The sequence below is a fragment of the Leuciscus leuciscus genome, assembly GCF_965113295.1.
Source record: "Leuciscus leuciscus genome assembly, chromosome: 7".
Taxonomy (NCBI): Eukaryota; Metazoa; Chordata; class Actinopteri; order Cypriniformes; family Leuciscidae; genus Leuciscus; species Leuciscus leuciscus.
Window position 1 is genome coordinate 15,949,665 of NC_138731.1, and position 24,200 is coordinate 15,973,864.

The 24,200-nt window shown below is 38.9% G+C and overlaps 1 protein-coding gene across 2 annotated transcripts; it reads left to right on the forward strand.

Moving 5' to 3' along the window:
* The first annotated feature begins 44 nt into the window (after positions 1 to 44).
* slain1a (SLAIN motif family, member 1a) lies at positions 45 to 22,599 on the forward strand. 2 transcript variants are annotated; one of them, XM_082175050.1, is made up of 10 exons: positions 45 to 1,561; positions 1,639 to 2,024; positions 3,288 to 3,424; positions 5,534 to 5,662; positions 6,862 to 6,960; positions 12,120 to 12,269; positions 12,536 to 12,868; positions 17,095 to 17,274; positions 18,379 to 18,658; positions 21,820 to 22,599. In XM_082175050.1, the coding sequence occupies exons 1-10, from the start codon at positions 1,514 to 1,516 to the stop codon at positions 21,893 to 21,895; spliced, it is 1,818 nt and encodes a 605-aa protein (XP_082031176.1). In that variant the 5' UTR covers positions 45 to 1,513; the 3' UTR covers positions 21,896 to 22,599. The 2 variants fall into 2 exon arrangements, with proteins under 2 accessions (XP_082031176.1, XP_082031177.1); XM_082175051.1 differs by lacking the exon at positions 5,534 to 5,662.
* The last annotated feature ends 1,601 nt before the right edge of the window (positions 22,600 to 24,200 follow it).

Here is a 24,200-nt window from a genome sequence, read left to right on the forward strand (position 1 = left end):
CTATAATGAACATGCTTCTGTTGGAAGTATCTAAGGTATTTATATTAAAGAGACTTGCAGACTTTCAGAAATATCTTCTGATCAAGATCAGACACTTCAACTTATAACTCATGACAGGATTCCTAAGAAGATACAAATAAAGAGCTAAACTTAGCCATTGCTCAGTGAAATACTGAGAGAGCTCTGCTTACATGAGAGGGTCAGCTTGAAGTTCATCAGAATCATAATCAGAATGAGCTTTATTCGCCAAGTGTGCACAAACACACAAGGAATTTTTTGTGTTTTTTACAGGAGCTCTTGGTACATACATACATACATACATACATATATGACATTAGAACAGGCATTTAAATGAGAACATAGATAAATAGAATAAACAATAATAATAGTTCTAGTATACATCTGAAACATTTTGATGTTATTTAATCTTTTAAATAATAACAGTCTTTTAAAATGTTAATATCCAGATATCTATAATTTTGTCAAACATGGTTGAATGTTTTAGAGGAAGACGAACCAACTAAACATCAAAACACCACAGAATGCTTTAAATCAATTACTTGTGTTGTTTTCCCACCAAAAATGGTGTCAATTAAAAAGTGCACGTCCTGGGGGATGACGCCATTAATGAATTGACTTTTGTAAGTTTAGGGATTTTACAAAGATTAACAGAATTGAAATTGATATTGAGTGTTTTAAAGATGTTTTAAAATGTTTTTGAAAATGAGACAATGAGATTGAAAATGGTTTTGTCTCTTATGCTCAACAAGGCTGCATTTATATGATAAAAAATAAAGTAAAAACACAGTAATATGGTGAAATATAATTAAAATGTAAGATAACTGTTTTCTATTTGAATATATTTTAAAATGTAATTTAGTCCTGTGATGCAAAGCTGTATTTTCAGCATCATTACTCCAGTCTTCACCGTCACGTGATCCTTCAGAAATCATTCTGATATGATGATTTGCTGCTCAAGAAATATTTCTTTTTATTATCAATGTTGAAAACAGTTGTGGTGCTTAATGTTTTTGTGGAAACTTTGATACTTTTTTTCAGGATTCTTTGATGAATAGAAAGTTCAAAAGAATTTTGAAGAATCCGTTTAATGCATCCTTACTCAATAAAGGTTTAAATTACATAAATAAATAAAAAAAGTAATGACCTTAATGGCTTTGAACACTAGAACCTAGTGTAGCCTATATAATGAGATTAATACCTCTAGTTCAGGCAAGGAATAGAATAGAACAGAATATAACCTGAACAGAACAGAACGAAACAGAATAGAATAGAATAGAATAGAATAGAATAGAATAGAATAGAATAGAATAGAACAGAACAGAACATGGCACTCCAAATGCAACCATTTTACTGTCTGTCGTCATCTGAATGAAAGAAAGGATGGCAAAGAGCAGTGTGACTGGTGTTTTGCCTGGTAATGTGGTGGCCGTGTGTGTTGTGTTTTGAACTGAGGGGGAGGAGACAGAAGCATGAGCAGCACATCAGCATCTGAATGAAGCATGTAACCCGTCTGAAAGCAGTGCGAGACTGGGCACACAGGGTAAACAACACCGCCACCATCTTACTACTGTTCATATGCTTTTCTCCTCAATGGACGGACTATTTTTCAACCCGCAGATGATGGCGGACGTCAATGGCAACAGTAAGATGATGAACGCAGAACTGGAGGTGAAAAAGCTTCAAGAGCTCGTGAGAAAACTGGAGAGGCAGAACGAGCAGCTCAGGACGAGAGCAAACGCTGCGAACAACTGCACCTCCAGCGCCCGTGGGTTACCAGCTCCGGCATCGGCCTGTCCCGCTGCTCCGGCTGGCCCAGACACCGGGAATCACTGCGCTTCACCCTCATATTCTCCGTCTTTTGGACTATCGGATGAGCACTACCCGTATTTTCATCCGCAGTCAGTGACTGGTGCTGATGAGGATGATGCTACTGTACTGGATGAGGTGGAAATATTAGACCTTCATATTGTTCTTCCCATCGATGGAGAGTCTGATTATAGCTGGTACTGATGCTGTATTATTTGCTAAGTAAACAATAGTGTAATTCTGGAAGGATTCGATTTGATTTTCTGCGTCGCATGCTCTTTGTTATCCCTTAAATTCAGTTCACATGAAATGTCACCATAGAATATGTGTCCAGGTCCATTGTTAAATTGGTGAGTGTCATTTATGGGGGAATATCTTCATAGGAGATTGGCTTGCTGTTGCATCTGGTGATGTGAAAATGTTCCATGTATTACTTGAGACAATTTGTCTTCTAAATGTGAAGTGCACAGGTGCATGAATATTTGACTGTTTTGTTTGAATTATTTCATAACAATGGTAAAAAGTAGTCTAATTTAAACCTGTGCATTATACAGAGAAATAAAAACTGACAAAATCTGATATCTGTTTGTGATAGGATGGGACATTAATCATAACTGCAACACTATTGAGTTGGGAATCAGATGTTGGAGATCACATCAAAATATAAACTATAAACAGCCAAAACTGTAACTTAAACCTTGAAATAATGAAGCCAACACAATTTCTAGACAAACCAAATACTAAAACACAAAATTCCTAATCATTTTGTGTTAATTTGATACATTTCAAGTTATGCTGATGACATATTTTGTAATGACAAATACAGTATTAACTTTAAAATATGCAAAAAAGAAGAAATTTATAAAACTAGTGGTCCCAGACTTGAAGCACACTTCTGTGTTCGTACAGGTCATACAAGTTATGCTGATTTTATAATTTGTACTGACAAAAATATTAAATGTAAAAAAAGTCATGTGTTCATGGCGCAGGGTATTGATAAAGATTGAAATATTTACTAAAAGCATCCTTTCACATTTATGTGCTGAAACTCTTATTCAGTGTTACATTTTCATGAAAACCAATAATCATAATGGACATTCACAGAATTGTTTAATAATTATCAAGTCAATTAAACATCATTCACATCCCCAGTAAAAATCTAGACCTATATTAATTTATTCTTTAGTGGAACACTTTTTCAATAAATGAGATCATTTATTTTTATTTTTTTTTTATAGAGAGTTTTCAGGTGATCCCTTATTGTCCCTCTCAGACAAGTGACTAAGATTTAGCAGATAGTGGTCATGTATCCCTATGTATCCCACCTTCTAATCAGCTGAACTAATACAAATATTATTAGGTTAATGATAAAATCCATGGACAATCTAGAAAACAATACAATAATGAATGTTTGCAAAAGTCCAGATTGTAATGTTTTGACCCAGTTTTTATATCACCAGGTTGTACGTGTCTTCAAAAGCAAAGCTGTTTCCTCATCCTCTCCTCAGTCCTCTTCAGTGGTGTAGACATGTGCTGGACAACCCCAGACCAGAGGTGGAGTTAGCCAAACGCTCCTTGTGCTACAAACTGGACCAAGGTACCAACAACAAGTGATGTAGGGAATGACATAGTAGTCACATTCCCAGTTTTGGTCTTCCACCATTCCCATGAATATGAAGTCATTTCTGAAATATCAGTGGTACAGAAATTGTTTATGAGCTTGAAGTTTTTAGTTACTTACAGTGATTGACCATTATAGTTTTTAATGGAGATGGCTGATATAAAACAGATACATAAGCAATTTAATGGTAGAAAATTGTACACAAAGAACAGTGGAAGATGGGGACGTGTTAACTATTAATCAGCCTACTTGAAAAAGCTTCAGTGAAGAACATGTTTTTTAATAGTACCCTAAAAAAAATGAATTAGACTAGACATAAAATTAGCCATGCAGTGTTTGAGTGGCTAAAGTGTGAATAGATAAACTTAAGTTTTCAGTACATCTGTAGTTCAGTTAAGCTGCTTGAGGGGATGGTATCCATAGAAACAATTCCTCAATAAAACCTGCCTGTAGAATCAGCACTATAGCTAACACAGATTTGAGACTGTCCTGGAGATGTTGTGAAATGTTTTTGTATAAATTATTCCTTTGGATCAGTCCGTACATAAATGATGTATGAGGTGCATATACAGAGATGTGTGTTGTGGAGTTGCGGCGCTCTGAAAGGCTTTTGAAAGGCCAGATTCAGTAAGCTTGGCTCTCTGCAAACGGGGTCATGAATACATCTTTGTTCCGGCGGCCTCTGAAAACCTTTGTTTTTGTAGCCATGAATGCTTGTTTTTATGCGATCTGGGAAAGCCTAATTGTTAAGGTATGCAAAAGTACTGTGGTTCGCTTGACTAACAATAATTCATTCTACTAATTTTCAATCTTTTAAGGGAAGAGTTGATAACACTTTACAATCTCATTTGTTAACATTGTTAGCATTAACATTGTTAACAGGTCTCATTTGTTAACATTAGTTAATGGATTAGCTAACATGTTAATTAGTAAAAATACAATTGTTGTTTGATCATGTTAGTTCACAGTGCTTTAAGTAATGTTAACAGATGCAACCTTTTATTTGAAAAAAAAAAAATATTATTAAAGGTTCAAATTAACACTAGCAAATATTATTAAATACTGTATTGTTTATTGTTAGTTAATGTTAATAATGTATTATGGTATGAACTATTTTTAACTATTGAAACCTTATTGTACAGTGTTACTGAAGAGTTTGTCCCAAAATGAAAGTTATGAGAGTCCCAAAAGGAGAGATTTGGAAGGATGTCTTAGTTACTTTTTTTAATAGTCAGAAATAAGTAAAAATTTTATTACTGTTTATTTTTGGCTTAAAAAAAATAATAAAAAAAATAATTTGACTTATAGAAAAAAACAAACAAAAAAAAACGTTATAATATTTAATATGGCCTCAATTGAAAGCATTAAAGGGTTAGTTCACCCAAAAATGAAATTTCTGTCATTAATTACTCACTCATATCATTCCAAACCTATAAGACTTTTTTTCATCTTCAGAACACAAATGAAGATATTTTTAACAAAATCTTTCTGTCTCTTCATTGACAGCTACGCAACTACAACTTTGACGCTTTAAAGAACGTAACACGAGACTGAACCTCATTGGTTCTCGCACGTCAATCGAACATGTTTGAGCTTCCGTTTACCTCAACTGATATGTGAGTTGATGAATGTTTTTATGTGAATAAAAGCCATTCAATCTGGTCATCATATAAAGCGAATCGTGTCTCTTGGACTAAACCGCTCAATTCATAATGATTCGTTTTCCGAAGGGGCTTTTTGAAGGGTCAAAGGGGTAGTTGCGTAGCTGTCAATGGAAGGACAGAAATCTCTCAGATTCATCAAAAAGATCTTCATTTGTTTTCCGAAGAAGAACGAAAGTCTTACGGGTTTGGAACAACATGAGGGTGAGTTATTAATGACAGAATTTTCATTTTGGGGTGAACTAACCCTTTAAACTTTAGTTTAAAATCTAATTTACCCAATACCCATATAGTGCTGCAATAGAAACATTTATTCACATTATTCTTATTTAAAATATTACACTAACCATTCTTTTAATATATATAAATGTTGTTGTGTGTGATGTGTTTTTATTTATTAATTGCACTTCCCTTTTTCAATTAGCCAAAAGATGGAGAGGGGTCCTCTCGGGCTGTGGGTCCTCAAACGTTCTGTACAGTCCTATAGATGGAGTCTCTTCTTTAAGCAGCTGTTCTAAACACTTTACTAAACCTGCACTAACTGAGCAAACAGGTAACTCGTGTGCCTCACTCATTCTAACTCCAGTTGTGGAAACAGCTTTTCTTTAATATTTGTTGATGCTTTCTCTCATTATCTCTAACTGCTAACAGAGGTACTGTAGTCTATGCCTGATCAACCACAACGATTGTTCTGTGTATTATGCAGTCCCTTGTGAAAAAGAAGCACACTTTAGCATACTTAATTGCATGCTACTGCTGAATGTAAAATAAAATATACTTATGATATGATATACATATACATAATATACATAGGTCATGTATTTAAATATATTTGTAATTACACATTTGTAATGATAAAAAGTTGCTATTTAGTACATTTACAATATATTACCTTTAAATGTAATATCGAAAAACACACTACAGTTCAAATTATAATCAAGTACAGGTGAACACATTAAAATAATACTTTTTTAAAGCATGACAAAAGATTATTAAAACTTAATTATTTAAAATATACTTTAAATTCAAAAGTGTACTATCTGTAAGTACTCTTAATTGATCTTGTATTTCATTAATATATTATCTGCAAGTGCAAATATACTTTTTTATATAAAATATACAAAAAAACATTTTGTTGTTGTAAACTAGGTCGTTTAGAAAAATGAAATAGAAGAATAGCTGAGAAAGAACATAATGATTTTTTCAGGCATCAGGGGCCGGTTCATAGCTTTTTTAAATCAGTTACATAAAAACGTAGATAAGCCTACTTTGATACCGAAAACTAAGACTGACTGCCCCTGACTATCTGCTAGTAGGTCATACTAGAACTTAAGACACTGTCTTAACATTATGGCTATGTTTATGCAACCGGCCGCAGGTTTCATTTACTTCAGCCAGCTCAGCATTTTTTCAAGCCATGTGAAATGTGAGACATCAGTGATCAGTAGTGATGACCTCATGGTGTCTGGAAACGACCATTGCAGCATATGTTCCATGAAACAAAGCTGATTGCAATGCTTTGTTGCAGAAGGTCTACAAATGATCCTGGTTGGACTAGATGTATAGATTTAGATCAGCAGTTCTCAAATTTTACACAGATTTTACTTTTGACAGCAAGTGGCGATCCAACATACCGAAATTGTTAAGCATGCAAAATAAAATTTAGTCTGGATCATATTTTCATAGTTTTTTTTCATAGGTAGTTTTTACTCTCCATATTCTGAGTGATTTATCATCTCTCTTCTGACGCAGATCCACCTTCACCAAACCATCAGATGTCTCTCATGGGGAGGAACTGCTTAAGCCTAACTGAAAGATCTCCCACATTCCTCTATCACACGGCTACACACAGTAAGCATGACCAAGATCACCTATCATGCTCCACTAATTATACACACCACTTCTCCACTGCTGTATTTCGACTCTTGTGTTTGTACAGTATTTACACTACCATAAGTTTGGGGTTGGTAAGATTTTTTTAAGGTTTTTGAAAGAAGTCTGACCAAGGCTGAATGCGCTTGATTTTAAGTGCTCTGGGAAAAACGTGTTCGTTTGACTAGTTGTGAACACGTGTGGCAAACACGCCAAATAATTTTACAGTAAAAATGTGTAATCTATCCAAAACTAATCAACGAAATGTTGTCTTTCATATGTCTGTAACATAGGTCTTTCGTTTTTATTATAAGGAATATAAATGTTAATTTGCAGTTTAATAGCCTACGTTGCTTATACAAATACATTTTATTTCAACATATTTCAATCGATTTTACTCAGTATAGCAAAATAGTTTGCTAAAAGCAGATCATTTATTCACACACAGAAACGCAATTCAAATTTAAACCGTCTTTTTGCGAGTTGTGGTAAACAGCGCATCTCTGCGTTCATTCATTTACACAGAAACGCGATTTACTTGAGAATGAAAAAAAAAACTTACTACATTATTCCATCCGTTGCTCCTCGAAATACCAGCACTTCTGAGGTAAGTTTTCCATTATTATTATTCCTCACAGCGCTGCGAGACAGTGTAGACAAGTACACTTATCTGAATAAACTTGATGTGTTTTCTCGAGCTGATATGGGGGCGTTCACAGTTTGTATGGGATCGTCTCAGTCATTTGCGTTTGAATAGCGCGCGCTCTCCGTGGGCGGGGCCGATTATAACGTAATGAGATGAGATGAGCTCGACTGGAATCGCTCTCTTTTAATACAGATTTCACAAGATGAGGATATTTGTTTTTTATATAAATTACTTCATTTAAAAGACGAGAATTCAAGCTTCATGCCTGTGTCTTTGTATGCCTGTTTGACTGAGTATTCGCTCAGTTGTTCATTTTCGGACGCGTTTCAGAATGGACTTCACTGGCAGAGAGAAGGCAGAACTCGCTTCGTGTTTATTTTTCTTTATTTGGCAAAAAGCACAACACTTTGTTTTTATTGTGAGTATACACAAAAATAATACACATTTAACAGAATCGATTGATGTATGAAACTCCTATGGAAAATCAAAGTCAACAGAGTATTTATGAGTTTCTTTTACATTGATAAAAAAAAAGCGAGCTGGTATCGCCGGCGATACCGTAGACCTCAGGGGGTTAAATAACCTCTGATGATGATGTCATCGGAATGCACAGGTCAGAGGCTATAAATAGACATGTGACAGGTGCGCTCATCAGGTTCTTTTGTCTTCAGAACTGCATTGTGTCTGGGGGAGCATCACGCTGTGTCAGCCGTCGAGGACGAATAGTGTGAGCACTGTGAAGTCTTCTCCATCAAAGTGCTCCGCTCCAGGCTGCGCAGGCTCGCTCTTCCCGCAAAAACGCGAGCCTGCGCGTCCTCGATGACAAAATCATGGGGCTCGCGTGTTGATTTGGCTGAAGAGCAGGAGACAGGACGTTCCTTTCTCTTGCCCTTTCACCAGATTGGGAGGTCCTTCAGTCTGCTTCTGGAGCGTACTACGGTGTTTCTTCAGACCGGGCTGAGGACGCTAGTTCTCTTGTGGAGTTGGATATCGAGTGTACTGCTTCCGGTCACTCCTCTCGTGATGGTAGATCTTACGATGAATTACTCAAGGTAGTCACTCGCGCTGTGGACAGTCTTCAGTTAGATTGGCCAAAGGAACAAGAGAACCCCAGATTATCTAAGTTAGACGACAGATTTCTGTCGGGTGGCCAGGGAGAGGCATCAGAGAAGCGATCCCTCCCCTTCTTTCCATATTAACATGACGAACTAACTAAATCTTGGAATAAGCCCTATTCTTTCCGTGTCTTTGTGCCTGCGATGTCGGTTTTTTGACTATCGTTGGTGCAAAGGCACAGGGTTATACGATGATGCTCGTGGACTATCTCTCCCCTGGCAGCGCATCATCACTTAAAAAGCAAGATGCTAATGACAGACGCTTCCCTGACGTGCTGGGGAGCAGTCTTAGATGTCCGTCCTGCCCAAGGGGTCTCGATTGGCACATCGATTGCCTCAAATTGATGCCTGTATTTCCGGCCCTGAAATACTGCCTCCAGCAGTTAAGAGGCTTCGATGTCCTAGTGCTGGTGGACAACTCTGCAGTAGTCACTTATATAAATTGCCAGGACGGACTGCGTTCGAGCCATTTGACCAAAATAGCGCAACAGGTTCTGCTTTTGGTTCAGGACAAGTTCCTGTCCCTCAGGGCGATTTACATTCCCGGAAGCACAAATGTGGGAGCAGATCTGTTGTCCAGACGGGAGGTCGCACACGGGGATTGGAAGCTCATCCTGATGTGGTCAGTCAGATCTGGGAAAGATATTACAAAGAAGAGGTGGACCTCTTCACTTAGAAACAGCGCAATGTCCCCTTTACTTCTCGCTGATTCCTCCAGCCCCCCTGGATGGCCCAAGACATGTCTATACGTGTTTCCACCGTTCGCTCTGTTCCTGGGAGTCCTGGTCCGTCAACAAGGGTCTTGCCTCTTGCTGATAGCGCCTAATATCTCTCCTGGACGGCTTTGGGCGATACCGAACAGGAGAGATCTCCTGTCTCAGGCACAGGGGAATATGGAGCTATGGAACTTTCATGTTTGGCCTCTGAGGGGGTTAAGAGATGCTGGACTTAGAGATGCTGGACATCCAGCGGATGTAATAGAGACCGTTTTGAGTGCTAGGGCTCCCTCCACCAGAAGAATGTATGCCCTGAAGTGGCGCGTCTTTTAAAGGTGGTGTGCTATACATCATGCAAACCCAGTCCACTGCCAGATTGTTTCAGTGCTGGAGTTTCTGCAGGAAAACCTGTCAGCAGACACATGTCCTGCTACTCTATTTGTGGCCACCATTTCAGCTTGCCACGCTCTAATTGACAGGGTTTCAGTGGAGAAACACTCTCTGATCACCCGCTTTATTTGTGGAGCTAGGTGACTGAGGCCTCCTGTAAGAGTCAAAGTTCCCTCATGGGACTTAGCCATGGTCCTTGAGGGGCTAGTCGACAACACATTTGAACCATTAGAGTTAGCGCCGGTCAAGCTTCTGACTCTAAAGATTAAGGTTTTAAGGTTTTTCTTATGGCTGTCTTGTCACTAAAGAGATTTGGGAGATTTGCAGGCTTGGTTTCACTATCCTGCTTAGACTTTGCAGCTCTTCAGATATACGTCCACTGCACTAGCCAGTGGGGTAATTCAGAGCAGCTGTTCATTTGTTATGGGGGCCGTAATCGGGGGCGGCCGCCACAAAGCAGACTATGTCGCATTGGGTGAGGGATGCCATCGCCCTAGCCTATGAGGCACGCGGTCAAGCTTCGCCTCTAGGTGTTAGGGCTCACTCTACCAGGGGCAAGAAGCGCCCCCTTGCAGCAAGTATGTGATGCAGCAGGCTGGTCCTCCGCACACATTTATTAGATTCTATAGTTTGCATGTTCATGTTACTTAAAGGAGCATTTCAACCCGTGGGAACATTAATCTTTATTGAAAGTGGGTCATATATGTAGTCGAAATGTAACATAAATTTTGAATTTGGTGCCTTCTTGACTAAGGAAAGACAGAAAGTAACTTTAGGGTGCATTTGTATGGAAGACAACAACTCCCACAATGCACCACATTGCACAGCTCCGCAAGCCACTCCCACTAATCCAGTTCGCAGCACAAACGTCCGTGTCCTCGTCTGATTCTGAGATTTCGTCCAGGAGAAATTGGCATCGTAGAAATTCTTTGCAGCAGACGGACTCTGTCCGTAGGCGCACAGTGGGAGCACAGGAACCACCAGTCTGCCCCAGCTCAAGCCAGTCCGTACTCCTCGTCTGCGACAGGCAGGTCTTCTGCCTCGGCTGCAGAAGCCACAGCAGTCGCCTCCTGTTCCTCCATCAGCCTCAGCTGCTCTTTGCTATATTGCGGCCAGTAAAAGTAGCCACGAACATCTGATTCGAGCAATCGGACTTTCTAAATCCTCTTCTTCCATATCATATTGAGTACCTTTCGCCATTGTCATAACTTCACATCTGGCTCCACAGCGCCTGTTAGCTTAGCTTCCAAACAAGATGGCGGATATTGCTTTTAGTGTCTGCAAGTGAAGTCCCACCCACTGATCTGTAATAGGTCTGTAGCGTGAGTGGGTCCCATCCCCTGGAAAAATGAGGAACAAGTGTTTTTAGTCTCAACCCCTCTACAAAGATATGGGACTACCTCCTTAGAATGACGCAACACTGAAATTCGTATTTCTCCCGTCCAAAAATATGACTGGGTTTCTAACAATACAAAGCTTAATGCAAATGGGTGAAGTGTCCCTTTAAGGACTCATGTCCTTGAGTTGACATCCCAAGCTCCTGTCTGAGGCCTTTCTCGTGTTTGTGCGCACACACTACACAACCTTCAGAGGTCCAGACACTTCCAGTGCGGCAGCTTTGGTATTCTCATTCCCATAGCACTTGAAATCAATCACAGCTTTGAGAGTAGCTTTTGAAAGGGAACGTTTCTTGACTGTAACCCTGTTCCAGTCAAAAAGCGGGAACGAGATGCTATGCTTCATTGCTTCACTGAGGGCGTGTTCAGGACATTCTTCAGACAAAATTACCCCAAAAAATTATACAAAAAAATAATGATTAAAATCAAGCGCATCTCGTTTCTGCTTTTTCAAGGAACAGGGTTACAGTCAAGTAACCCGAGATGTTTTCTATTTTAATATATTTTAAAATGTAATTTATTATTCTTGTGTCTTCAGTGGTATATGATCGTTTGGAAATCATTCTAAATGCTGATTTGGTGCTCAAGAAACATTTCTCATTATTATCAATGTAGAGAACAGTTGTGCTGCTTAATATTATTATACTTCTTTCAAGATTCTTTGATAAATAGAAAGTTCTAAAGAAATGGATTTATATGAAACTGTTTATTTTTGCATAATTATTTAAGTCTTTACTGTCACTTTTGATCAATTTAATGCATTATTTCTGAATAAAAGTATGACTTTCTGTCAAAATAAAATCTTACTGACCGCAAACTTTTGAACAGTAGTGTATATATACACGAGATTTAATTCTCCATTTCTCCTTTTAAGGTAACAGTCATCAGCAACGGCCTCTCAGTCCTCAGTCTTCCGTAGACAGTGAGCTCAGTGCCTCTGAGCTGGAGGAGGACTCCATCTCTATGAGCTATAAGATTCAGGACATGACTGATGTGGAGGTCATGGCCCGACTGCAGGAGGAGAGTATGTCTACTTTAATACATCATGTAGTGGGAGGATGTTATTTAAAAGTCTTGACTCTATTTCAGTTTCACAACATTAAAAAAATACTATTGTCAATATATCCTCATGTTATCCCTAACCCATATTTTTCCATGGAACGAGCATGCAGTGATTTAGATAACATTTTGATACATCGGTAGTCTAAAAGTGCGGCTTGGAACTGGAAAAAAGTATTTCATAGTCAAGGTGCTTCATGGAAAAACACATTGACGCATGTTTGTGTTTAGGTCTACGTCAGGAGTACGCGACCACTGCTGCCACGGCCACACGGCGTAGTGCCAGTTTTTCGGTACACGCAGGTGCACGCAGAAGCATGAGGAGCGAGGCTGAGCTGGAGGAAGAGGAAGAGTACGATCAACTGTCCTCTCCACAGCCTCGACTCTTCCGTACGGCCTCCATGCAGCGCAGCGCGTCCCACTCACAGAACCTCTCCAGCATGAAAGACTGCCGGCGCAGCCCCTCCACTCCTCAGTACCTCAACAGCCTGTCCTACCAGCAGCTCCACATGCCCAACCACAGCTCCAGTACCGCAGAGCCCCAGAGTTATAGAGCAAACACAGGTCAGACAACACAAGGTCTTATGAAGTGTAGAGTGAAAATATACAGTTAACACTAGGAATTCAATATGTAAGAACTCAATTTTAGGTAAGATTACAAACTATTAAAGCAATATTAAGTTTAATTGTTCAGTTTAAGTTTCATGTTCCTTTATGTGTGGTATAATCCTTCCTTTTCTTTTGTAATGACGGCTCAGAACCATCCTGGTGAGGATCCATTTGCAGCTTTATTAGAGTAAACAGAGTAGTCAAACAGGCAAGTGGTTGGTAACGGCATGGAAGAACAATAACACAGGGATAATACAGCAATCAGTTATCACAAGGCAGGAAATAGTCAGGGCAAGCAGCAAACAACAGTAATCCAGGCAGACGAAGCAAGGTAAATGGGCAGGCAGCGAAACAATCATAAACAGGATAAACAGTCCAAGATCAAGCAAACCAGATACACAATACAGTAAGGAAATGCTCAGAATTGTCAGCCATGGCAAGAACAAGACTTCACATGGAGCATTGTTTGTTCAGTACGTAAATATTCTCCTAGATAGGCTACAGTACGCAGGCCAGGTTGGGAGGAGAATTGTGGGAAATGTAGTGAGAAAGGGAAGTCAATATTCGGTAGAGGGTGCCCTCTGGTGGTCATCAGGAAGAGCTTCAGAGACCGTATTTGTAACAGAGCCACCCTCCCCGCAAGCGGCTCCTGATGCGAGAAGGTGTAGGATGGCTGGGTCTACCTCGTGGTCTCGAAACAGGTCAGTCAGGATGGTTCTGTTGAAAATCCATGCTTAGTGCTGGGTCAAGAATCTTCTCAGTGTTGACCCAAGACTGTTCCTCTAGGCCATAGCACCTCTAAGGGTTCTCCTGACCATAGAAACAATGGAGGTTGGAAACCCAACACACTTGGGGTGAGACTTGTGGATGGTTTCTGCAAAGAATTTTGCTATGGTAGGTATCAGCTCTAGTCTGATTGGTTGTTCTGACAGAAGGTCCTGCGAAAGACCTGCGAGGTCTCTTGAGGGGAAGCTGACATTCACGTTCAACAGTTGGAAGAAGGCTGTCCACTTGGCTGATGAATTGCATCCCTCAATCCAAGTTACCCAAGTCAAGTCAAGTCACATTTATTTATATAGCGCTTTTTACAATACAGATTGTTTTAAAGCAGCTTTACAGAGATAACAGGAAAATAATGCAACAAAGTTTGTTCCCACAGTCCAGCTTAAGTAAGTTTAGTGATGTTTAATTTTTTATGTAAAAAAGTTATTTATTTACTTAATTTATATATATAGCCGCTCTGGAGAAAACCGTGATGTCATCATCCAGCTCAGTTCAGTTTTCATATAATGGTTTCAATGCAGGCAGATCAATATTATTGTTGAATATTAAATTAAATGTTAAATTTAATGTCCCCAATGTTCCCAACTAAGCAAGCCAAAAGCCAATGGCAACAAAGTCGAAAAAGGCGACAGTGGCAACGTGGAACCAAAACTCCATCAGGTGGCAGAATGGAGAAAAAAACCTTGGGAGAAACGAACGAAGAGTGTATGATTATGATTCAGGCAGCATTATAGGTCAGAAGTCGGATTGGATTGGAACAATCAGAATATTATCCAGTTACATCTGGTTGAAGATCGGAGTCATCACGCCGGTATGGAGACGGGTTTGTTGAGGATCAGTGCCGATGGCTGTCATGTCGATAAGGCCTTCACAGGGGAGAGTCTAGTTGACACAACCTCTGCTGACACTTCAGGGATGCGTTGTGGTCGTGTCTAGGCGCAGGTCCACCATCTGATCTGGATATGACCCAAGGCAATGTCGTCTGGTAGTCCGTAGAATTGGATGATAAGAGTGGAAGAGTTGTATCACTGTTTCCAGTGCTGTGGGGAGCTTTGGTAGAGGGATTAGTTGTCAGGCCTTATAGAATCTTTTGCTTACAGTAAATAGGGTTATGTTACCTTGAGAAGTGGGCAGATATGTTACCAAGTTGATGAAAATGCGTGACCATGGTCGTTGAGGTGTAGAGAGAGGGTGTAGCAGCCCCACAGGTGGTTGTCTGGAAGGTTTGGAGGTGGCACAACTGACACAATTGTTCATGACCATGGTTGTGTCAGCATTTCGGGTATCCCAACAGAATCGATTCTGTAGTAGTCATAGCATGGCAGTGATACTGGGAAGGCTGGAGATGAGTGAAGAATGAACCCAGTGTAAGACCCTCTGCCAGAACACAGATGGTACATTTGTCTTTCCCGGTGGACACTCTGGATGAGCAGGTTCCAACATTTTAGTCTGAATAATATCCATAGTATCTCATTGAGCGGGGGCGAGAATGATCGCAGGAGGGAGAACGGGATCAGTTGAGTGTTCTTGAGTGGTGTGATCGTATTGGCGTGAAAGAGCGTCTGCCATTGTATTCTTGGTGCCTGGGTGGTATGTAATTTTGAATTGAAATCAAGCGAAGAACAATGGCCATCTAGTTTGGATTTAGTCTTTTAGTCAAGGTACTTGACGTTCCTTTGGTCGGTTAGTACCAGGAATGGGCGTCTGGCTCTTTCCAGCCAATGCCGCCATTCCTTGAAAGCCACCAGAAGTTCTCTGTCGTCCACATCATAATTACGCTCAGCCGCAGTCAGTTCCAGGAGGAGAAAGCACAAGGGTACAGCTTAGCTGGTGTGCCATGTTGTTGTGACAGAATCATCCCAATCCCTGTGTTTGATGCATCAACGTCTAACTGACTGGTTGCAAACTTCAAAGTTTCTGGTACTAAAATACTTGATGTAACAGGAAGAGAGGAAGTGAATGCACTTCCCATACTTGCCATTACTGATGCTGGTGATACCCGAGGGGATCGACCGGAATGAATCAGATTTTCTAAATGAATGGCCAAGTCAATGATTTGATCCAGGTTTTTGGTCTCGTCCCAGCATGCAAGATCGGATTGTAATTCAGGGGTCAGTCCTTTGCGGAAAATCAGTTTCAGTGTGTCATCCTCCCACACTATTTGGGTTGCCAGAGTGTGGAATATGAGTATTCCCGTGCGGTGGTTCTTACCTGTTGCTGACTAAGCAGTTGATCCTCAGCCACCAGGCATCCCGCTGGATGTTTGAATACTTTGCAGAAGTGTGAAAGAAAGTTTTCGAAGGTCGGGAAAACCAAACTCCCGTGGCCCAATCCAGTGCCCTCCTGAGGAACAAACAAATGAGACTTGACTGTCGTCGGTGGGATACAATAAATGTTTTTGTCCCAGGAACATTGAGTACTGCATTAAAAGCACCTTGAATTTAGTTGGATTACCGTCATACTTCTGTTTGGCGTTAATGGCGTTAATGTCAGAAAATGGTCCCGTGGGTATCGGGTAGTGGGATCTGAGGCCGATGATGCAGGTGGGCTAAGGCGTTCTCACCAGCTCTTCTGTAAGTGTTGTCAAATGGTTAAGTTGTTGTTGATGGGTGGCCAAAATTATGACTTGGGCAGACAATTCGGTGGGAAGCTGCTGGAAAGCCTGTTGTCAGCTCAGAACCATACGAGAGAGGACCCATTTGAAGCTTGTTTAGAGTAAACAGAGTAGTCAAACAGGCAGCGGTCGGTAACGGCGTGGCAGAACAATAACACTGGGATAATTCAGCATTCTGTAATCAAAAGGCATAATAGTCAGGGCAGGCAGCAAAACAGGATCATAAACAGGATAAACAGTTCCAGGATAAACACAGAGCAAACTGGACAGAGACACAAAGACCAAGACAATATTCAAAGACAATTATTAATAAATGAAATGTTTTGTATTTTAGCTGTTTTAGCTCATTTTAAATAATTTTAAGCTAGTGGTTCTCAAGTTTTTTGACTCGAAGATCCCCCACTGTCCAACTGTGTATGTTCAGTTTTGGCTTCCTTGTTCTGTGTTCTGTTTCGTTTGCCTGTGTTCCCTTTGATAGTTTGTCTCCATGTTTTTTGATTGAGTTATGCACATGTTTCTGGTTATGTTAATTATCCCTGTGTATTTAAACCCTCTGTTAATTTAGTTTCATTGTCCGGTATCATCTTTATGTGGTTTTGTTATACTATTACTCCTGAAATCTCCTACGTGTTTTATTAAAGACTGTTTATTTCGAATACTCCTTTGGTTGAGAACTGCCCACTGGTTGAGAACAACAGCTATAGATTATACTTATGAAGACTATTACACTGTTCGTAGCCTACTAGATTACATTTTTTATCATGTGATGTTTTTCTTTTTTCAGACAAGCTACGGAGAAGCATGCCAAACCTCATTCGAGCCCCCAGCACTCCCAGTGTCATCGGCGTGCCTAATGTTTCTGCTCCGACTGGTCACATCGCCACATCATCCTCATCTTTTTCATTACTCCGAAACAGTCAGAGTTTTGATTCCCACAATGTTCTGACCAAGATACAGTCTGCAAGTAAGACTAACTATGGTGGCCGAGAGAGTTCAACTCGCTGCAACTGAAGAAAACACATGCCAATAGAAAAAACACCCGCAAATTAAGAAAACATCTTCTTCAGTTTTACAACACGTGTGCTCCAAATACTCACAACACAACCAAATACAACGCGCTGCAAAAGTTCACAACACAACCAAACACAGAAACGCGCTGCAAATAGCACAGAACACAACAGAAATGTTTCCAGGGGAACACAACAGAAATGTCCCAATAAGTGACGAACCCGGCTGGGACATGCTTATAGCTCGAAGTCTACTTTCTTATTTTCTTTTAACTTTTTTTTTTTCTTTTGCAAAACATACAGAGATGACATGACACATAATTTTGTATACAATATACAAAATGTATTACTGTAATATGTTCAATGTCATCAGAATACAAATGAGAAAAGAAGATTTAACAATGAGTTGAATTTATTTTTTTAGAAAAAGAACATCAGGGTAAAATATTAATCTATACATTAGTTACATAGTACAGATTTTGTCGTGTTATGTTTAAATAAGTTTCCAAATAAATGTTAGATGCAGGGTCCAAAGATGAGAAGGCAAGTTTTAAAGTTGAGACACACACACACGATATATAACGCATATTTAACGTATAAAGTGCCCTCTACAAGGGCTCTGCCCTTCGAAGGGAGTAGGGCATAGGGATGCTCACGAGCAATAAGCATGTCTCAGCCGGGTTCGTCACTTAATGGGGTCCCCTGGAAACATTTCCGTTGAGGTCTGTGTTATTTGCAGCGCGTTTCTGTATTTGATTGTGTTGTGAACTTTTGCAACGCTTTTCTGTATTTGGTTGTGTTGTGAACGTTTGTAGCGTGTTTCTGTATTTGGTTGTGTTGTGAGTATTTGGAGCACACATGTGTTGTGGAACTGATGAAGATGTTTTCTTAATTTGCAGGTGTTTTTCTATTTGCATGTGTTTTCTTCAGTTGCAGCGCGTTGAGCTCTCTCGGCCCCCGTAACTAACACTGTCAAAACATTCTATTAAATATGATGATATTAATCTTGTAGTGGATTATATCACACTAATCATCAAATTTTGCTCTCTGTTGAATTTCAGTTCCCCCTCCTGGCCAGTTACAGCAGAGAGTTCAGAGCGTGGGCAACTTCTCATTGACATCACGGCCACCTCTGAAAGCCACAGCGTACGTGAGCCCTACGATACAGAGTTCTACCACGATGCCTTCCTCTGTTAGTCTCAACTGTCTCTCCAGCAGTAATATCCCCCACCCCAGCAAACCCAGCACCCCCTCCTCCAGTCGCAGCGCTCTACCTCGACCTGCTTCCTTTGTTGGGACAAGTGGGGCCACACGCAGTAAAATTGGCCAGCCCGTACGCAGGTAATCATTAATACATTTTCTTGTGGGCTTCTTGTCGTTGCTTTATATAACTTTAGCAATTCCAAAGAGGACGAGTGTTTTACTGTTAAACATTTCTGTTAATTACTACTTTTCATATTCACTTGAGCTAGTGGTTCTCAACGGGGGCGTTCAGAGAACAACGGGGGAGTTGGAAGCAAGATTTTTGAAAGGGGGGCCCAGGTGTTCATGGGGGGGCGTTCACGAGTTTACACCAAAGATCCAGGCAAGACAAGATTAAACATGCAATTACTTGCAAAATAATTGCCAACAACATTCTAAAATCGGCCAGTTTAATGTGACATGTAAGCTTTGTAGCCTATCGTTTCTTTTGCAACGACTCTATAATTTTTCCAGTTATAGACCAGCGCTGACAAAAATCAGCATTCACATGCTCAAAAATGTGTTTAGCGCCGACAACAGTCCGTGGTGGCCAGAAACGATCTGGTCCGTTTTCTCAATAACAACTTAAAGTTTGTCTCGACAAACTTTTTAATCTACATGCAGCTGAGGAATGGAAAGTTGACAAGCGATTAAAAAATTGGCCAGCAGTCCATCATGGCCTCCTAATCATCCCCATATACTGATTGGCTTCATCACTGTCTCCTCTCCACCAGTAAGCTGGTGTGTGGTGGGCGTTCTGGCTGTCGAATCATCATCCAGGTGGATGCTGCACATTAGTGGTGGTTGAGGAGATTCCCCCTTCCATGTAAAGCGCTTTGAGTACTCAGAAAAGCGCTATATAAATGTAACAAATTAAATGTAACGAATTAAAAAGTATTGACTTAAGAACCACTTATATATTTTCAAATATTTTCAATAAATCATGTTCCTATTCGCGCCGGCGACGAATTTTAAAATGAATTAAACAAAATTCTATTTATAAGGTAAAACTTTTATATCTTTAGGCATTAACTAATTCCAATGCCTAATGCCAAAATGTTTTCTTTGTTCACCAAGTAATTTACTGGTCAGGCATTATTGTTAACTCGCAAGACTGTCAGGAGAAAATGACAATTTGATGGATAACTTAAATATATTCTGTAATCACATTTTGGTAATGTGTTAATTCCGCCGTTAACATCTAAGCGAAACGCTGCTTGGATAGTTTCAAGATAGTTAAAAAAAATTAATAATACTATAATAATTTAATTGTTCATATGTGTTTATTCTAGTCACATCCACATGCAGTCTAAGTACCGCAATCGCTTGTACTTGCATGCCTCAGGCGCACTACGGCTGAAACTAACGTCTCTGCAACCCGCAGTAAAGAAATTAGCAGAAAACATCAAGCACAGGGCTCACAATAATTTTCTAATCAATTTTGAAAAATACGAATTCTGCTTTTTCCCTGTTAATGTTCTGTTAATGTGCAGCTGCTGTTAATTAAATTTTTAATGTCAAATTTGTATCCGTTGCATTTTTTGGCTGCTCCTCGCTGATTGGCTGCTATTTGCGATAAGCCACATAATTACATTTTGAATGTCAAATTTGTAACCGTTGCATTTCGTTAACACTGACATCAGCGTTTTATGCTCATGCAAATTCGTTATAATACAGGCGACGCGATCTGTTGAAAACATCTCAACTTTTCAGAATGCTGCAAGCGCACAGCAGGTCATGTGACAAAAACCAACCGATCAGCTTCGGCCTTTTCCGTAACATCGAAAGCTCGGCCGAAATATATCTAGTAGTAAAGCTAATAAGGGACCTGGATAATAGGCTGGCCAAAACAGGTTGAGAACCACTGACTTACCTTCAGACAATTTGACAAATTGTATTGCGAAATGAATTGCTGTTGAATGCAGACTATTGATAGGCTTATGTTTAATGATGTGGACATAAAACAAACAACATATTGACTTTTGAAGTCACTTTTTGTAATTCAGTGATTTATTTGCCTGCCACAATAATAAAGACTTTGAATAATTTTCATTGGAAGGCTTTTATATTGAGCAAATATTGTAATTGCATTAAATTCCAATTTTAATCAGCATATCACCATAAAATATGTATCACTTGACAGATCTAAAATACTGACAGGAATGACTAATTCTTAGAACTGGAAATATTCAATTTACTTGTAACGAGGCAGGCTGGAACATAGAAGGAAGCAGGATCCAAATGCAGCAGTAGTACTTTTATTAAATAAACTAAAGACTAGACAGACTCAAAAACTCAGACATAGGGAACAGCACAACCAACATCATGAACCCACAAATACTGTAACAAGACACAGGGTTTAAATACAGAGACTAACAAGCTAAACAAGATAACAAGAGGGCGTTAATCAGAAACACCTGGGGATACTAATAAACTAGAAAAACTACAAAGGACTACAAAACATGACACAGAACAGGAAATAACTAAAGTTCACACAAGACAAGGGAAACACCAGACAGGAATCATTACATTACTAAAATGCAGTTGTAAATGTAAAATATTAAATATATAGGTAACACTTTAAAATACATTTCAAGAAAGTTCAATCTTCAATTTTATCTGCATTACCCTAAACTGGGTCATTAAGTTGTTGTTCTTGTTTTTTGCAAGGATGCATTCAATTGATCAAAAGTGATAGTAAAGACATTTTTAATGAATGTCTAATAAAATATTTTTATTGCCAATAAATGCTGTTCTTTTGAACTTTCTGTTCATCAAAAGAATCCTGTGCATCACAGTTTCCACAAAAATATTCAGCAGCACAACTATTTTCAACTTTAAGAAATGTTTCTTGATCAGCAAATATCATATCAGAATGATTTCTGAAGGATCATGTGACTCTGAAGTCTGGAGTAATGATGCTGAAAAATCAGCTTTCCATCACAGGAATAAATTACATTTTAAAATGTATTTAAATTATAATAATATTACTGTTTTTACTGTATGTTTGCTCAATAAATCCAGCCTTGCTGATCATAAGAGACTTTTAAAAACAATAAATTCTAACCGATGCCAAACGTTCAAACTTTTATATTCAGGTCATTCAAAAAAATAGTACATGCTGTAAAAATAGTTTTTCATTGTTAGTTTGTGATGGTAACAAACTGATCTTTATTGGAAAATGTTAGATTTGTTATTTTTAATGCACTATAATGTATCCTCTGAAGTGCTGTCATCATCCCGAGTCACTGTCGTTGCAGTTTCTTGACCCCGCCGAAGAGTGTGTCTGCTCTGAGCGCCCTGCGTGACGGGAGTTGGAGGGACGGCTGCTATTAAACTGCTCTGCACACTGACCTTAAATGTTTCAGGCCCAGCTGGCTGGGCACACCTGTTGCTTTTAGATCTTAAGTGGATGTAAAATAACTTCAAGTGATTCAAAGTTGAAAAATACTGTTAATAAATGCAATACAGCACCACTGCAATATGCCTGATGGCTGAAACCCAGAGCATTATGCATACAAGTGTTTACGTGCATTTGCCTAACTGCAGCACAATTTTTTTAGCCACTGAAACCAATTTTCAAATGATATTATTAATTAGATATGAACATTAAATGATCAATATTGATTTAATAAGCATAAGTCATTTGCTGTCTCTCAAATAGCACTTTTACTGTTAACTTGCATTGTTACATTAGATAACCAGTAGTGCCAGAGTCGTACCAGATAGCTTTCTGTTGTGCAAGTTGCATTACTTTTTATAATGTTGTCAATTTTTTTTCCAACATCTGGCAAGAGGAATATTCAAGTGATCTGATGCATTTGTAAAAGCAGACTAAATGGACTGTAAAACACTGTATTTAGAAGTACAAATGCAGCCTAGAGTAAAGGGCAGCCATTCCAGATTGTATGTTTACATGATGCTCATGATATAGAGCACTGTGGAGAAGACATTTGCACATCAAATAGTAACATTTGTTTCTCTTTTTGATGGAAGGGAATGGATGTTATGTTTTCCAATGTTGAATAAAAGGCTTTTGAACTGAAATATAATATTTTGTACTGTACTTTGAACAGATGATGTCAGTAATAGGGAACTGAGATATGATATTCAAGAGAATCTTTTAGTTTTTTATTTATTTCATCTTTAATGCATCTGACAAAAAAGTTATCATTTAGGAGTAACAATCAAGTAATAATTTAATCATTTAGGAGATATGGGCTGGTGTCTTTTGGGGTTTGGCCCATAATGACAAATTAACCTATTTCTTGTTAAATGAGACAATATCATTCGTCTCTTTAAAAATAATATATGATACAATATTTCTTTAAAGAGATACTTAAAGACACACACATTATATGAAAAGATACATGGAAAGTGCATCACTGAATCATTAATTGCAGCATGCAATTTTTATTTTATATTTTATTTTATAAAATTGTAATTGTATTCGTTGAACTGTTATTGTTATAAATCGTATTTAAAAATGGAGGTCAGATGTGTTATTTTTTCAGTGATGCTTATTCAGTTAGATTTTCACGTTAAATTGATATTCAGGTTGAATGTTTGGATCCAGACACAAGAGAGCAGCAGAGCGTTTGCTTACTGCACTGTAAGTGATGCTCTGCTGCTCTCTTGTGTTTGGATCCAAACATTCAACCTGAATATTCTTATGTGTTTAGCTTGAAAAGTAATAAGCTGACGTGAAAAAATTACTGAAATAGCCGATACTGTTTAATTGTTTCTTCAAGCGTCTTGGAGACGTTGCTGCAGTTCTTCTGGATTTAGTCTGTCTCAGTTTTTTCTGTTTCTTCATGTAATCAGAGGTGGACAAAGTACACAACTTCCCTACTTGAGTGAAAGTACAGATACTACTGGACAAATATTACTCTGTTACAAGTAAAAGTTGTAAAGACCGATTTTTATTTAAGTAGAAGTACAGAAGTATCAAAAGTAAAAAGTAAATGTCAATGCATTGTTTTATTATTGTTGCATTGTTGTATGTAATACTTACTTATGACTCTGAATCTATGCCTGCCTACCCTCTTATCAATATCAAATTTATTTCTAGAATACAGTTCCAGTAGTGGGCTTGAATGTGAGATTAAATAGTGCACTCAATAACGTCCACAATGGTTACGAACACCAAAAAGGCTGTTCCCTCAAATGGTGCCCTATTTAATTTTTTGGGGCTTTTAGTATGAATATGTTAGCCTTACTGTTATCTATAAGCTAGTGTGCTCCAAAACAATGACAAAATTCGCATTTAGAAGACCAAACCCAACGTGGAAAATGAAAATCAGGTTGATGTCAGAATCCAACGCCAGATTGACATTAATCTCCAATGTTGGACAGATGTTGTATTGTGGTTGAAAATGAAAATCAAGTTGACACCAACATCAGTCGGGTTCTGACGTCAATCTGATGTCGGGTTCTGACGTCAAACCGACTTTATTTTCCAACCCCTGCAACCAAAATCATCCCCTGACTGACGTTATACTTTCTACTCAAGGACCTTGACAGAATTGTAGTTGATTAAAAAGTACGATATTTGTCTTTCAAATCTAGTGAAGTTAAAGTAAAAAGTTTCCAGAAAAAATAAAACTCAAGTTTTTTATTTATTTATTCATGAGTTCACACT

Coding starts and splice junctions, on each gene's coding strand:
- slain1a (XM_082175050.1), top strand. CDS start 1,514: ATGAAGCATGTAACCCGTCTGAAAGCAGTGCGAGACTGGGCACACAGG. Junction 2,025..3,287: donor GGAGAGTCTGATTATAGCTG/GTACTGATGCTG, acceptor TTATATCACCAG/GTTGTACGTGTCTTCAAAAG. Junction 5,663..6,861: donor TGCACTAACTGAGCAAACAG/GTAACTCGTGTG, acceptor CTTCTGACGCAG/ATCCACCTTCACCAAACCAT.